General features: G+C 50.1%; 1 protein-coding gene across 6 annotated transcripts in view; it reads left to right on the top strand.

Annotated features, from left to right (window-relative positions):
* Positions 1–17,053, top strand: part of MIDEAS (mitotic deacetylase associated SANT domain protein) — a 70,300-nt gene that overhangs the window by 35,836 nt on the left and 17,411 nt on the right. For 4 of the 6 annotated variants that reach the window (XM_077909938.1, XM_077909942.1, XM_077909939.1 and 1 more), the window contains exons 2-3: positions 10,856–12,535; positions 14,067–14,366. In XM_077909938.1, coding sequence (XP_077766064.1) covers positions 11,084–12,535; positions 14,067–14,366 — 1,752 coding nt within the window. In that variant the 5' untranslated portion in view covers positions 10,856–11,083. Of the gene's footprint in view, positions 1–2,137; positions 2,257–8,187; positions 8,369–10,855; positions 12,536–14,066; positions 14,367–17,053 lie in introns of those variants that run through there. The other 2 variants (XM_077909940.1, XM_077909941.1) reach the window with 2 other exon arrangements.

Below are 17,053 nucleotides of genomic sequence, written 5' to 3'. Positions count from 1 at the left end.
GATTTTTGGAGTGGGTGGGCACTGTCTCCCTTAATTAGGATGTGCAATGAATAGCCTTTATTTGGGAATTCAGGTCCTTGAGGGGAAGCCTTTCTGAGAGCCCTATGCAGGAGGTGGATGGCTAGGACTGGGGCTGATGCACAGTGCCTGGGGAGAGGGGCATTGGCCCAGTAGGGACCCAGTCATGGAGCTGACTTGACTCAGACTTTAGGGTACCAGGGGAAGGGACAGGAGCCTGAGCCCCATGGGGATTTAGGGTGGCTGACAAGCAGGGGAGAGTCAAGGCTTTATGTGTAAAGAGCTGTCTGCCAGCTGTGTGTGTGGGGTTGGGGAGTATGGGAGGGGTGTGGCTTCCTCTTGAGGATGTTGGGCCTTCACAGGTGGTCCCCAATGGTGGTGACCAGTAGCATTTTCAAAGCCACTCACTTCCTAGGCCTCTCTCAGCCACCGTACTTGCCCAGCCACACTTCCAGAACACCATGGTGGTTTTCAGCTGAAGCTGCTCTCAGGGGAGAAGATGTAAGCAGTCCAGAGGCTGCTGCCATCTATCCCAGCTACCAAGCAGGAGGCTGAGCTTGAAGCTGGGGGAGGAAGTTTGCAGAAAGGGCTGTTGATTCCAGTCCCTGCCTTACCTCTATACTCCTGTGGCCTCAGGCAAGTGATTGGGCCCCTTGGATTTTCAGGTTCCTCATTGAAAAAGGAGGAGAGTACTAATACCTACTGTGTTTTGAAGATTAAACAGCGTCATAGGTACAGAGTGCTTCGCCCCATCTTGGCACATCGTGGCACCCTCAAGAAATGTTAGAGATGCTGATGGTGGTGAAGGAGAAAGCCTTATTTTTTTGTGATGTCGGGATTTCACCTTGGCTCCAAGCCCTGCCCAGTGTCTTGCCAAAAGGTGTGGCCTGCCTGAGTGGAGGACGAAGCATTATTACTGGAGTTCTCGACTCTGGGCCCTGCTCTGCTCCTGGCTGGGCTTCTGCAGGCTAATTTCTTCCCTTCTCTGGGCTGCTTTGTGGAACAAGGACTTGAACTCAGTGAACATTGACGTCCCTTAATATTTGGAATCTGTTCAGCTTCCCCAGCTGGGCCCGGCTTTGCTGGTTGGCTCTGAAGAGAGGCACAAGCCACCTTTCTCCATGTGGTATAGGGGCTCTTATTCCAGTGAGTGAGATCCTGTTGACCCCACTGTACCCTTCTCTTAAAACCCTATGGGCTTCCAGGGGCTTTTACAGATACCCCCAGTGTTGCGAGGAGCTGGTTCTGACAGGTTGGGGCTGGGATTATTTCTTGGTGGGAGGGTTGTATACTGTGCTCCACTTGGAAGTACTGCCAGGAAGAGCAGCAGCTGGGAGGGAGCATGAGGAAGAAGAGAGTCCACAGCTGGCTTTGTGGGGTTCTCACGTGTAGCGTTTCTCCTGAAGCCCACAATAAGTGTGGAATTGGGATTTTTCTGGAAGAATGATGGAAAGACCAGGGACTTTGAAGGCAGACAACAGGGACTTGAATCTTGCTTCTGCCACATTAGCTGCAGAGCCTTGGTTTTTATCTAGAATGGAGACAATAAGATGCCTAGATGGGAAGTTCTTAAGCATAGATTAGGGCATGTCAAGTGCCTGGCATAGGGGAAGTGCTCTATAAATGTTTGCTTCCTTCTTTTGGATATTCTGTAGACTGGCAGGGGGAGTGAAAATATTTGCCTGTGACCTTTTTCCTGGGCTGCATAACAGCCCCACAGGCCTCTCCCTCCCACAGCTGTTTTGATTCTGGGGTCAGGCTTGGGATCAGGTTCAGTGTGTGTGTCCAGAATGGGGGATGGGAGAGGGGCTACCCAGGCATTTGCAAAAATCAGATCTGCAGCTTCTTAGGGCTGTGCAGAAGGGATACAGACTGTGTTCTGAGGGAGTGGCCTTTCTGGGCTGGGAGAACCTGACAAGTCACTTATAACCTTCATTTCCCATAAGTTCCCCAAATTTCCTTCTGTTGTTGATTTTTTTAAAATTCCACTTCATTCTGATCAATGAACATGCTTTGTATGGTTTTACTTCTTTTAAATTTATTGAGACTTGTTTTATAGGCTAATTTATGATGTATCCTAGAGAATATTCCATGTGTTCTTGAGAAGAATGTGTGTTCTGCTGTTGTTGGGTGGAACGTTCTATAGATATCTCTTAGGTCTAGTTGCTTCACAGTGTTCAAGTCTTCTGTTTCTTATTGATCTTCTGGTTAGCTGTTCAGTTCCTTATTTAAAGTGAAGTATGGAAGTCTCTCACTATTATTGTTGGATTGTCTGTTTTTCCCCTCCATGTTGACAGTTTTTGCTTCATGTATATTTGGGGACCCTGTTGTTAGGTGCATATATGTTTCTAATTGTAATATCCTATTGAGGGATGGATGCTTTCTTTTTTTTTTTTTGGATGGATGCTTTTATCATTATAAAATGCCTTTCTTTGTTTCCAGTAAGAATTTTTGTCTTAAAATCTATTAATGTAATAATGTTAGCACGTCTGGTCCGGTCCAGCTCTCTCTGGTTACTGTTTACATGGTCTATTTTTTCCATCCATTTACTTTTCAATCTGTTTGTGACCTTGAATCTAAAGTGTATGTCTCTTGTAAATAGCATATAGTTGGATCGTGGTGGGTTTTTTTTTTTTTTTTTCCCCATTTTCCCAGCCTCTCCCTTTTAATTGGAGTGTTTATATTTAAAAGTAATTATTGATAGGGTAGGGTTTCTGTCTGCCATTTTGCTATTGATTTCTGTCTTCTTTCTTTTTTGTTTCTCTGTTACTCCATTACTGTCTTTTGTGTAAAATAGGTATTTTTAAGTGTATGATTCCTGACTTATAAAATGAGAACGAGAAGAGTGAGGGTTCAATGAGATGTTGTTGGCAATGCCCTTAGCACCGTGCCTGACCAATAGTAGGCACTCAGTACACATGGCACTCATCTGGGCCTCTGGCACTCTCAGAGCCATGGTCAGCCATGGGGCTGAGCTAAGTCCACCCAGGGCCCCATGGGACTCCTCTCATCTCCTCTTATCTCCTATGGGGAGGGACGAACAGCGGGTCCTTGGAAACCACATTATGCCAGTCCCTGACCTTCTTTCCCCTGCTCCAGCACCTGGGCTGCCTATGAAGCATTACAGATTTCCACCCCCTACTCCTCACCAGAGCCATAAGCCCATCTCAAAGGGTAGGTTTGAGAAACACTTCTCAGCATAGCCGGGCAGCAGGTATGACAGAGATCTGGTTCAGAGTTGGCAGGCTTGGATTTGAATCCTGGCTCCTTACTTGTGTCCTCGGGCTGTGACTTGAAACAAGTTACTTTTCAGAGCCAACCTTTTCTCTTTTCTCAGATGGGAATAGTGGTTACACAAGTAAGCAATACTCACACACATGGGGCATTAGTTGGTGCTGGTGGCTAATATTTCATGTTGCAGTTGCTGGTTAAGTGTTTCTTTGTCCTGCCTTCTCCCTCCCTGACCCACCCAGAGCTCCTGAGTTCCTCAAAGGCAGGACACAGTTTGCTACAGTTCCTGGACACCTGACAGCCAATCCTCTGCACTCTCCATTGGGCCGTACTGCCTCCAGGCCCTGATTGCCCCCCGTGCCCCCCCCCCCCCATCTGAGTGCAAAAACAGAAGGAACTAAAGAAGTATTATGGGATAATGGTTAATGCAGAGAATGAGAGCATGAAGATTCAGAGAACAGTGTGTGCCAGAGGCTGCCTGTAGGGGGTAGGCCTTGAAGGGAGGTGGATCCTTAGAGTGGATGCAGGGATTCCAGGTGGAGGGAACAGCTCCAGCAAATGCTTGAAGTCAGAGAACTCTCCCCGGGTCACCTGTTCCCTGTGTTTCTAACCCCTGCATGGGCCACCATGCATTATAATCAGTGTGTGTTTCTGTCTCTCCTCCATTAGGAGGAGTAGGGACTGTGCGGGTAGGGACTGTGCCTTGTCTCCTGTGCCTCCCCAGAGCCTGGAGGGCTGCAGAGGTGTGTGTGTGTGTGTGTGTGTGTGTGTGTGTGTGTGAGATGGGGGGTGGAAGGGGTGGAGAAGGGGAGTTGTTAGGTAGGCAGGGTGAGGCCATATACAGGGAGGCCTCTGTGCTATAGCTCCTCTGTCTTGGTCTGGGGCAGACTCTAGCCCCGGGGCTCAGGCACAGACTCCAGAGAACCCTGCCTTAGACCTCTAGGGAGCCCTGCCTTTCCAGAGGGAGGGAAGGGTTGGAGCAGCCTTTGGTGGTGTGAGTCCCTTAGGGCCCAGAGAAGGTTATAAGGAGACCAAAGGGCTCCCCATGAGACCCTTTCCAGAGGTTCAACCACTTAAGGACCTTAGTGATACTTGCTGTATCTCTTCCAGAGAAAGCCAAAACCTGCTTAGCTTTTACCTTACTCCCTGGGACTCCCAACTTCTGCTGGAAGGGATTTGCCTGGGCTGCCTGTGATTGTTTGTGGCCCTTGCCTAGGAGAGAGGCAGCCAGTCCCCTCAGTGTGGGCAAGGGCTGAGCCTGGAGGCTTGATCCTTTCCAGGCTCTGCCTGGGATTCTTTTTTTCCCCTCTGCTTCCCCCTTATAAGATCTGGTTCTCCTGGGTTCCTCTGGACTTCCTGAGGGTGTTTGCTGGCATTGGAGGAGAGGGACAATGCAAATAGATGCCTGAATGAAGCCCTGAGAGGGCCTCATAAGGCAAAGGATTCTCCTCTCACACACATCCCTTTAAAAGCATCTCAGTGTTGGCATTTTTACCATCACAGTCCAGACTGCAGCCAACTCGAACCCCGGCCAAACCTGGCCTAACCAGCTAGATAGCTGAGATCCTTGGGACCCTACTGGCATGGGCTCTGCATTTCAGAGCTGAAGCTAAGTCCAGAGAAGTGCTAATCTGGGGACTCTATGGATTGGGAATGGGTAGATCATAGGGCCTGCTTTCTCACACCCCTAGGGGAAGTGACATTTGTCAGAGTCAGGTCCTTGTCCCTGTTCCTGATGTCTCCTTCCTTACTGGTTTGCAGACTCCTTATGAACAGGACTTACGTGTCCAGTGGTTTCGAGAAATGAAGCCCTTTAGCCTGGTGTGAACTTCCAGTTAAAGTGGGAGGGAGCGGGGTAGGTGAGGGGGATCGAGCATTGCAGATGATTGCACCGTGTCCAGAGGGAAGGTTTATCTAGAGCCTGGGCAACTCTAGACAGCCCAAGATGCAGTTCCAGGCCACTTGCCTAGTCTGGTTGTAGCCACAGACCCCAGAGTACCTGAGAGAGAACTTTCCAGGATATGAGCATGGGCTAGAAGGCCAGCTGGGCCAAGCTGGGCTCCTCTAAGGAGGGTCCCTCATCACTGCCCCTGGCATCCTAGCCAGACACCTTGGTGTCTTGAGGCCTAGCCCAGTCATGTCAGGGCATGAGATAAACAGATCCACAGGCTCATGTCTCTGGCTATGGTCTCAGCAAGGATGGGAAGCCACAGGGAAAGAAAAATTGGACAGGGCAATGGAAAGGCTGGCACTTTTCCAGTTGGCCTGCATGTGGTGTGGGGCAGCAGGTGACAGTCAAGGGGCAAGTGGCTTGTGGGCCAGAAATTAGAAGGATTTGTGTTTAGCTTAGTTGGAGACAGTGTGGGGCTACTGATGGGGTAAAATGTGATGGGGTTAGGAGGTGGGACCTTTTCACTTCATCTCAGCATCACGAGGATCTCTGATGTGCATCAGGGAGAGAGACTGGAAGCCGCAGCCGGGTAGGGGCCCAGGGTGGACACCCTGGCAGTGAGTAGTATCTCTGCCCAGGCAGAGCTCTGACTCACCTTGGGTGCAGTCTTGAGTGAGCATCCCAAGAGGCAGATACAAGCCAAGTGCCAAGGTTCAACGGTCTGCAAACTCTGCTCCATGGAGCTTGCTGTTTGCTGGGGACAAAGAAATAGGTATCTGGAATTTACTATGCTGAGTGTGGTGGGGGGCGGGGTGGTGGTGTTTAGGAGGTGTCCTGGGCTCAAAGTGAAGCTCCTGGCTCAGCCCTGGGGTGAGGGAGGACTTCCCAGAGGAAACAGTATCCCAGACCTGAAGGACAAGTAGGACCTGGCCAGATGAAAGGGTAGACAGGTGTCATAGGTAGAGATGCTGCTGATCCTGGAAGCAGAGCAGGAACACTGCTGAATGATGGCTCAAGCATGGCAGGTTGTGAGAGGTGGCAGGAGCCAAAGTCTGCAGGACTTGTGGGCAGGATAGGAAGTTTAGACTTTGTCCAAACATAGCCTCTCGGGTGCTCAGGGAATTGGCTGGCCTAGAAATTTGATAGATGCCATAAATAGGTGTATTTTGTCTTGGTCAGGGGTGTGTGAGCTCTGATCCTCCGTCTTCACAATGCTGAGTTGGTAGGGCTGGGAGTGGCCCAGTGGTAAGAGCAGGAGCTATAGGAGCTTTAGCAATAAGGAACAGGAGGATCTTCTAGTCATCTCTGAACCCCTGGTCAGAGCTGAGCCCCTGTGGCTGCTAGGACCAAGCGAGGCACCTCCTTCCTGGCCTGTGTAACCTTGACTTACAATGGTCTTGTGTCTCAGATGGCCACATTCAATATCTCTAACTTATTATGAGTGGCCCTGGGTCACCTAGTGGTCACGGCCTGGCCCCACTGTGGTGAGGGCTCACTGGACTCTCCCAGCCAGTGTTGGGTGTGTGACAGGGCTGCTGAGAGCACTTGGGGAGCTGTATGTATTCTGGTTGCCCTCCCTGGCAGGCACGGTGTCCCCATCAGCATAGAGCTCCCAAAGGACTTTCCAGCACCTTCCCTCATGTGTCTGCAAAACACAGATGCAGGTTCAGCACTCTTTTCTTTTCTTGGTGCACAATTGCTTTCTTCCATAGAGAGAAAGTGCTTTCCACCACAGATCCTCCTGAAAGCCTCCTAGGTCCTTGGTCATTGATAACAGATTCTTGCCTTGTCTTCTGCTCAGGGGCATCTCTGGGTCTGATCAGGGATTGGTTTATAGTAGTGAGGTACCCGGGGGGAAGGGAGAATGAATAGAGCTGGGACAATCAAGCAGACTGATAAATTGGTTGTGCTGTCTGAGGCCTCTTGGTGACTGTGGGTTTCCTTTCCTGCATCCGCTGTCAGAGACCCTGCAGCTTGTCCCCGGGTGAGGGAGACGCCTGCAGAAGTTCCTCATTACAGCCTCATTCCTGTACCCTCAGGGAGTTGGCCCATAGGTCAGTAGCCTTCGGAAAAGATGGCTTCCTTCCTCTTCCTCACTGTGAGGAAGGCCAGGCTGACTTCCACCTGAAGAACAGAGAAGTGGGGCTGGGGTATAAGAAGTGAGGGGAAGTGGCTTCATTCTGCCCAGAGTTTGCAGTTTGTGAGGTACACAAGTAGGGTATGGGAGCTGGAAGCCCCACAAGCAGTAACTAGACCTGAGGCAGGGGTGAGCTCGCAGGGGCAGGACAGTCCAGGCGCAGACGGCGGGGGCTAAAGTGGCCGGTGCAGTCTCAGGCCTCCTTGTGGGTGGCTCTTCTGGGGTGATGCCCCATTTCTTCCCTCTCTTCCCCTAGGATTGAGAGGGCCTCAGCTGTACTGGAAGAGAAATAGGAGAGGTTTACTTGCCAATGGTTCAGGCAGGAGCAAGGGGCCTTTCCAATGCAGTGAGGAGGGATATCTGTGTCCAGAAATCCTTGCTCTGAGATGGTGGGGAGTGTGTTCTACAGGGGGTTATGCAGAGAGGGACCTGGTGTCTTTATGGCATGTCTTAGACAAGGAATAAGAGCTTGATCTTGGAGTCAGGCAGACTGAGGTTCAAGTTCTGGCCCTGCAATGAAATTACTGTGTGACCATTATCAAGTTACTTAGCCTCTCTGAGCCTCATCTAGCTCATCTGTAAAATGGAGGTTAAAATAGCAATGCTTCATGGTGGGGTTCATGCTGCCTTATAATGTTCTTGTGGAAACTAAACGTATGAAAAGCACTTAGGACAGGCCTAGCTCAGGTGCATTCTTCTGATAATACTGCTGCTGCCGCTGCTGCTGCTGCTGCTGCTGCTGCTGCTGCTGCCGCTGCCGCTGCTGCCGCCGCCACCTTGGTGTATCCCCTCCCCTCCTTCCTCTAGGGTTCCCAGGCATCTTTCACTCTTCTCACCCCCCCCCCCATTATCATGACCTTTCTTCTCTGAGGGTCTCAGGTCTGGGTGTCTGTGTTCTTGGGGGTGACAGGAAGGCCTCTGCAGAAACTTCTGGGGTGATCCAGCTAGCCTCCCCAAGGATTTGCCCCCTTGGCTTCTTCTAAGCAAGTTCCCAGCCTCCCTTTGGAAACCTACTGTGGTATCCTGAGTGATGATCCTTGACATACAGGATGGAGGATGGGAAGCAGACTAGCCTAACCAAACAGCTGCTGGTGAGCCAGCGTGGGGCCCTGGGGATGGGGGTGTGTGGGCAGCAGCAGCCCTGCCCTGGCGCTCCATTCACAGACTCCACCTCCGTCTCACTCAACCCAACCTACAGAACTCACCCTTCCCCAGGCTCCGGGTGGCCACCTCCCCCACCCCCCTCGCCTGGTGCCTGTGTACCCCCCACCAGGTACACGCTCTCACACGTGCACCCAGGCTCATCTGCCACGTGGGCCTCCCCTTCCTCCAGTCCCGGTGTCCCTGAGCTGGTGCCCTGGCTCAAAGGCAGCGGGCCCGTGGCTGGGGAAGGGGGGCCACCTGTGCCAGTCAGGGCAGGGGCAGCACAAGTGCACGTGAGCACCCGAAGGGCTCTCAGGCCCCCTGGAGGCACGTGGCCCTGCAGCCCCTCCTCGGCGCGGCGCCCTCCCCCGCCCCACGGGCACATCCTTCCTTCCTCTGTCTTGCTTCTGCACACGCAGACCTCTAGTTTGCTCTCTCACGCTCATTTGGAGAGGCAGAGCCAACTCCTGTAGCCTAGACGGCCCCCAGGCTGCTGCTTCACTGTGGCGCCCAGGGCTATTTTCCTTGAGGGGGCGGGGGGGGCTGGCTTTGGGGTCTCTGCTCTGAATCGAGTTGGCTGTCAGGGACTGAGAGTTTAAAGGGGTTGGTTCTTTTTTTTTTTTTTTTTAAGATTTTTATTTATTTATTCTTGAGAGAGACAGTCAGAGACACAAGCAGGCTCCATCCTGGGAGCCTGACGTGGGACTCGATCCCGGGTCTCCAGGATCACGCCCTGGGCTGAAGGCGGTGCTAAACCGCTGAGCCACCCGAGCTGCCTTGAAGGGGTTGGTTCTAAAGGTAGTTTCCGCGGCCCTCTGCACTCCCTGCCTGCTCAAATTGTCCCCGTGCCGCCAGGGCCAGAGTGACTTGGATGCCCACCCAGCCTCTTTCTCTCCCTCCACCGACTTCCATAAGTGAAGACGAAGGGGGTGCTCACGGGAAGCTCTGGCTGGCTGGCTTCAGGGCTGGGAGCTGAGGAAGGAAATGCAGGAGGAAGTCCCTCCCCTTCTGGGTGCTGGTGAAAGTGAAAGGCAGGTGGTGGGGAAGGGAGGGTGGCTGCAGTGAGTCACTGCTGCGCTGAGAGGGGAAGGGCCGGGGAGCTGCGGAAGCCTGTGAACGGGTGATAGGGGGCCTCGCACGGAGAGCCTGCCCTTGCCGCCCTGGCCCAGCCCTCCTTGGCTGGGCTGGTTTCCTGGGAACTCCCGGGACTGCAAAGTAGGACCTGGAGCTTCTAGGGCCTGAGCTCTGAGGTTGGTCTGGACCTGCAGATTTATTCCCCCGGGCTTCCTGAGCTTCCCCTCCTCACCCCTCCTGGCCTGACTGGCTCAGGACCAGAATTTTAGCAGTGTGGGGAAGAGGGAGGTCGCGTAGCTCCCACCCTCACCAACTAACCAGGGAGGAAGAAAAAAAAAGCCCTTTCTGAAGAAAGACAAAGTCTTTGAAAATACATGTGAGTTACACATTTAGGTAATAAAAATACATGTAAATTATAAAATGCTGGTCTTGATTTTGGCTGTCCTGTAGCAGGATAAATAGAGCAACCTGTGTATTGAAGTTTTTTTAAAATCAAGTTAGAAAATAAACACAGACACTGTGAACAGTTAAAGTCATACCATGTCACAGAAAAACATTACAGACCTAAATTCTAGCAATCTGCATCTCCTCCATGTTGCAGTGGCGCTAGTCCTTAGCTCTGGATACTGGGAGCTCTTTGGGAGGGGAGGAGAGGTGGGGATTGCTGACCAGGTACCAGGCTGGATCCTGCCCCCAGCCAGCCAGGGCTGCAAAACAGGTTCTGTGCTGGTTTAGGGAAGACTACGGCAGCCACAGTCCCACCCAGCAGCTCCTCCCAGGGGTGTTGCTAGAACACACACCCTTCTGCAGCCTCACCTACATGCCTCAGTGCAAAGGACGGGAGCCTAGCCCTGGGTGCTGCACTCTGCAAGGACGTGGTGGGCTCCCCTGCCTGGAACAACCGCATAGTTAGGAATGACCCCTGTTGTTTCCACTTCCTGCATCTGAGATATGCTTGGAGCATCAGAGGAGGCACCGTCTGGATAAAACTTCTGGGTCTGGTGAGGAGGCTACTGCGTTGGACAGTTGTGCTCAGCCAATGGGTAGCCAGGCCTGGCCTAAGAGGAAGACTTTGTTGCACCTTTTCCCACCTTGGCTGCAGGGGCTCCTCCACCTGGGTCTCAGCCTCTCCTGTTCCCTGGCAGGTGCCTTTGTGTAGTGTACAGATCACACACCCAAATGCTGCAGGGTGAGGTGGTGGGATGAAGAGAGTCACAAAGCGCCGCCTTCTGGTAATTCCCCCGGGGCCCTGGCTCCTGCCTCACCAGGGCTGCTCTGTGAACTTGGGCCCCTCACATGTGTGCTGACATCTGGGGCATCCTGAGAGGCTGTGACTGACACTATCATTCTTCTGTCTGCAGGCTCCAGGGTCCCGTGGAACATCATGAACTGGGAAAAGTAGACAAGCCCAAGAGCCTCTCCACGAAGAGCAAGGAAGAGCCAACGGTTCTTTCTCCCTGTGTCTGACCTCATCCCTGCTCTGCCCCCACTGGCTCCTGGACAAGAGCTGGGCTTCCAGCAGGACCTTCCCACAGGGGATGGGCAACTGGTGAAGTAGGGCTCACCGCCAGGGCCCAGTTGGCCACACCATGAACCTCCAGGCCCAGCCCAAGGCTCAGAACAAGCGGAAGCGTTGCCTCTTTGGGGATCAGGAACCAGCTCCCAAGGAGCAGCCCGCACCCCTGCAGGCCCCACAGCAGCCCGCAGCTCCTCCACAGTCCACCAGAGTGAAGGAGGAGCCTTACTTTGGGCCCGAGGGTCCCGTAGGGGCCGCCCCCGTGTCCCAGCCCGTGGAGCTGCCCCCTCCCAACAGCCTGGCCCTGCTAAACTCCGTGGTGTACAGTTCCGAGCGGACCACGGCAGCCATGTTGTCCCAGCAGGTGGGCTCCGTCAAGTGGCCCAACTCTGTGATGGCTCCAGGCCGGGGCCCCGACCGTGGAGGCGGTGGGGGTGTCAGTGACAGTGGCTGGCAGCAGCAGCCGGGCCAGCCCCCACCCCACACAACATGGAACCGCCACAGCCTGCCCCTCTACAGTGGACCCAAGGGGAGCCCGCATCCTGGCATGGGGGTCTCTACCTACTACAACCACCCAGAGGCACTGAAGCGGGAGAAAGGAGGTGGGCCGCAGCTGGACCGCTACGGAAATGCCGTGCGGCCAATGATGCCACAGAAAATGCAGCTGGATGTAGGGAGGCCCCAGACGCCTCTGAACTCTTTCCATGTGGCCAAGAAGCCCGCCAACCAGACACTGCCCCTGCAGCCCTTCCAGCTGGCGTTTGGCCACCAGGTGAACCGGCAGGTCTTCCGGCAGGGCCCACCGCCCCCCAACCCCGTGGCGGCCTTCCCCCCACAGAAGCAGCAGCAGCAGCAGCAACAGGCCGCCCTTCCCCAGATGCAGCTCTTTGAGAACTTCTATCCCATGCAGCAGCCACCCTCTCAGCAGCCCCAGGACTTTGGCTTGCAGCCGGCCGGGCCTCTGGGGCAGTCCCACCTGGCTCACCACAGCATGGCGCCCTACCCCTTCCCCCCCAACCCTGACATGAACCCGGAACTTCGCAAGGCCCTCCTGCAGGACTCAGCCCCACAGCCTGTGCTACCTCAGTCCCAGATCGCCTTCCCCCGACGCTCCCGCCGCCTCTCTAAGGAGGGCGTCCTGCCTTCTGCCCCCCTGGATGTGGCTGGCACCCAACCTGGACAGGAGCCCACCAGCAACCTGTTCCTACACCCCTGGCCCCCACAGCAGCCACCACCCGGCCCCTTGGGGCAGCCGCATCCTGAAGCTCTGGGATTCCCACTGGAGCTGAGGGAGTCGCAGGTGCTGTCTGAAGGGGAGAGACTGGCACCCAACGGTCGGGAGCGGGAGGCTCCCACAATGGGCAACGAGGAGAGCATGCGGGCAGTGGGCACTGGGGACTGTGGGCAGGTGCTACGGGGTGGGGTGATCCAGAGCACTCGACGGAGGCGCCGGGCATCCCAGGAAGCCAATTTGCTGACCCTGGCCCAGAAGGCAGTGGAGCTGGCCTCACTGCAGAACGCAAAGGTGAGAGTGGCATGGGATGGAGGCCTGACCTGGCAGAGGGCAGGGTGAGCTGTGTCTGGGGCCCGGGGAGAGCAAGTGATTGCAAGTCTACAGGGCAGTCTTCTCATTTCATTGAAGGAAATTGAAAGAACCCATAGGCTTCTGGGAGTTCTGAACTCCCTGTGTGCAAAGAACATAGGTCGTTCATACCCGAAGGAAAGATAACATTTACACACGCAGGTTGGCAAGCGGTACGCTATCATGGGTTGGCTTCTTCATTTGGCACATGAGGGATTGGGAGTAGGGGCAGGTGAAACCATTGCCAGATCACATATACCAAAATAGGAAGGTGGCAGTGGTTACACAGGTGATCATACTTGTCGAAATGTTTCAAACTAATTAAAAATAGGTGCATTTTATTGTATGTAAATTTTACTGCAATCAAGTTGATTTAAGAGAAATGACAACACGGGCAGCCCAGGTGGCTTAGCGGTTTAGCACCGCCTTCAGTCCAGGGCCTGACCCTGGAGACCTGGGATCGAGTCCCGCGTCAGGCTCCCTGCATGGAGCCTGCTTCTCCCTCTGCCTGTGTCTCTGCCTCTCTGTGTGTGTGTGTGTCTCTCATGAATAAATAAGTAAATTTTTAAAAAGATTTTATTTATTTATTCATGAGAGACACAGAGAGAGAGAGAGGCAGAGAGAGAAGCAGCCTCCATGCAGGGAGCCTGACGCGGGACTCGATCCCAGGTCTCCAGGATCAGGCCCTGGACTGAAGGCGGCACTAAACCCCTAAGCCCAGGGCTGCCCAAATAAATAAAGTCTTGAAAAAATAAATGACAATAATGGGGACGAAGAATGAACAGAATCTGAGCACCTCTCTTGTACTTGCAGTTTTTTATACTTGATCATAAATAATTTATCATTAAATCTTATGACAGGGATACTGTCATTACCTTATTTTATTGCTGAAGAGGCTGAGGCCCAAGGAGTATTTCCCAAGGTCACAAGCTAAAATAAAAGCCTAGTATCTGACTCCAAAGCCATTGTTTGCCCCTTCCTTCCGTAGGGGTTTCAACCCCCTCCAACACCCCTCCTCCTCCCATGCCTATGGGCCTGGCTGATATATCAGAGGCTGTAGAATTTGACTTCCCTCTAGCCAATTGCCAACGGGTAAAAGGTACAAAGACCACCATTGCTTGGTACCAGGTTCCTTGCTTTTTTTTTTTTTTTTTTTTAATAGACATAAGTTTTTAATTTAAATACTATTTTATGTGGCATGAACTGTATAGGCCAAACAAAATGCATCTGTAAGCCACTTATGGCCTGAGATGGCCATCTGGGCACCCCTGTGCCAGGCCAGGATTGGAGGACCTGGCAGAAGGGAGATTATGGAGAATATTTGGGGGTGTGGTGGGATAAAAGACCTTCAGGGAAAGACTGTTGGGAACCACCGTGGGTGTTTGAGTTCCTGAAGCAAATGTGACTGGGTGTCCTTGACTTATTGGGACTTACCTTCTAAACCTTACCTCCGTTCCCCCTCCCTCTTCTCCAGGATGCCAGTGTCTCTGAGGAGAAGCGGAAAAGTGTGTTAGCTTCAACTACCAAGTGTGGGGTGGAGTTTTCTGAACCTTCCTTAGCTGCCAAGCGAGCACGAGAGGAGAGCGGGATGGTCCCCCTCATCATCCCGGTGTCTGTGCCTGTGCGGACTATAGACCCAACTGAGGCGGCCCAAGCTGGAGGTGTTGATGAGGATGGGAAGGGTCCCGAACAGAACCCCGCTGAACACAAGCCGTCTGTCATTGTTACCCGCAGGCGGTCCACTCGTATTCCTGGGACTGATGCCCCAGCTCAGGTATGAGAGGCTCCCCATGCAAATACTTTTAGTACCTATGTGCTCCTGGCGGCCTAGGACCCTATAGGAAAAAGGAGTACATGGTAATATAGGAAGAATTTAAGCAACCTGTGGAGATACTATTTATATTTTCCAAACCAAACTTACAGATTAATGCACTTACAGGAGACAATGAGATAGTTTTATATTTGAAATTGAGACTGCCTTGTAAAATCTAGGATGTGTGAATCTCTTTTATTTCAGGTCAGCAAATTTTAGCTTCTAATATGGGTCAGGTTTTGTGCTAGGCACTGAGATGCAGAGATATTTATTTGTTCTGTGAGTACAAACATATATATGTTAAAATCTCACCAAGATTGAGGTTTTATCTACTTCATCTTTTAGATCTGTGTATTTGTTTTATACATTTTGGTGCAATGTTATTAGTTACATATTCATTTAGAAGTGACTTAGACACTTCATCTATGAAATGTCTCTTTTTATCTTTAGTAATCTTTTTGCCTCTTATTAAAGTCTACTTTGTGAAACATTTAGCTTTCTATTGGTTAGTGTTGCAAGGAAGGGGATGGATGAGATGTGTATCTTGTCCATCGTTTTACTTTTAGCTGTTCTATATCCTTATGCTTAAGGTGTATCTTTCAAATGGCCTATAATTGGAGTTTGTTATTATCTGTTCTAACAACCTTTGTCTTTTAGAGCATTGATATGGTTTACATTTATTTATTTATTTTTATTATTATTATTATTTTTTTAATTTTTTTTTATTTATTTATGATAGTAACAGAGAGGGAAAGAGAGGCAGAGACACAGGCAGAGAGAAGCAGGCTCCATGCACCGGGAGCCCCACGTGGGAATCGATCCCGGGTCTCCAGGATCGCGCCCTAGGCCAAAGGCAGGCGCCAAACCGCTGCGCCACCCAGGGATCCCCTGGTTTACATTTAATGTAATTACTTATATACTTGGGTTTGAATTTGCCCTCTACTGGGCAACCTCTACTGGGTTTGAATTTGCTTTTGCTTTCTATTTATCCCATATTGCCTTTTCTGTTCCTCCCTCCACCCTCCACCCCCACACCTTTTTTTGGATTGATTGGGTTTGTTATTCTGTTTTCCCTCTTCATTAATTTATTAGTTATATACTTGTTTATTATTCTTATTTATTTACTTATTACTCTTTTATTTATTGCTCTTTTAGTAATTATCCAAGCAGCCTTTCTTTCCTGGATTAATGTGAGGAACTAAGCCCTACAACAAAGAATTTGAGTGACTATTTTCTCAATTCACTGGAGGAATAGCACATAACTAGTATCATTCTAGATGCATAGGGGAGAAGCTAAGTCATTACATACACTGAACACCTTATGACATTAGAGCTTAATTCTTTGGTTGAGAAGAGCTACTAGAGAGTAAAACATGTATTCTTGGCTTATTGAAATCTATATAAATTAGTATTTTACCTCTTCCAGAACAATGCAAAGTTCTTACAACTCTTTAACTCCATTTTCCACCTATTATAATTTGTAAAATTATTATTTTTTTTGTAAAATTAGTAACATGTATTTTCATTCTCTAAATATTTTAAAATTACCAGGATATTATAACATCATTGTTTTTTATTAAGTTTTTAATTCCAATATAGTTAACATATAGTGTTATATTTGCTTTGGCTATACAATCTTGTGATTCAACAATTCTATACATTCCTCAGTGATACCATTATTGTTTTGTTCAGTTGTTGTTCATTTTAGATTTACTGAAAGACTTATTGTGTTTGCTGTTTTTCATTTCTTCTCATACCTCCAAGCTTCTACCTCGGATTATTTATGTGCTGCTTGAAGAACATCCCTTAGTATCTCCTTTAGTGTCTGTTAGTGATGAAATTTATTAGTCTGTGTCTGAAAAAATTTTTTACGATTTATCTGAGAGAGAGAGTGGGGGAGGATAACTTTGCTGGTTGAAGAATTCTGTGCTGGTAGTTATTTTCTCTTGGCACTTAAAGGATGTAATTCTATTGTCTTTAAACTTCCATTGTAGTTACAGTGTTGGGAAATCACCATAAGCCATATTGTTGTTTCTTTGAATATAAGGTGTCTTTTTATCTTGTTGGTTTTAAGCTTTTTTTTTTTTTTTTGTCATTGGTTTTCAGCAGTTTTGCTGTTATACCTAAATATTGGTTTGCTTTGTATTTATCCTCTTTAGAGTTTGTACATTTTTTTCTGCCCCATTTTCTCTCTTCTTTCCTTCTGAGACTACAGTTATACATTTGTTAGAGTCTTTCACTATATCCCCTTTTTGTCTGTCATGCACTTTTCTATATTTTCCATTTTTCTCTTATCCTGGCCTTTCAGTTTACCCATTCTCTCTTTAGCTATATCTAATATGTTGTTAAGCCCACTCATTGCATTCTTATTTTTAGTTAATTTTTTTCAGTTACTGATTTCTATTTGGTCGTTTTTAGAGTTTCTAGTTCTTTGATGAAATTTTCAACCTTTTATTTTATTGCATAATTTAAGTTTTCCTAAAGTTTATGTCTGATAACTCTATTAGTGGGATCCCCATGGGTCTCTTTCTGTTATGTTACTTCTTGTTTTTAAATCATGTTTTGTTCTCTTGTATATCTGGTAAGTTTTAATTGCATGTCAGACATATATGAACAATTGTTGAGATAATTAAAGACTCTGGATGATG

The sequence above is a fragment of the Canis aureus genome, chromosome 9 (genome assembly GCF_053574225.1).
Source record: "Canis aureus isolate CA01 chromosome 9, VMU_Caureus_v.1.0, whole genome shotgun sequence".
NCBI classification, from domain to species: Eukaryota; Metazoa; Chordata; class Mammalia; order Carnivora; family Canidae; genus Canis; species Canis aureus.
The sequence above is the reverse complement of the archived record's forward strand: the minus strand, read 5'-3'. Positions and strand labels throughout refer to the sequence as shown.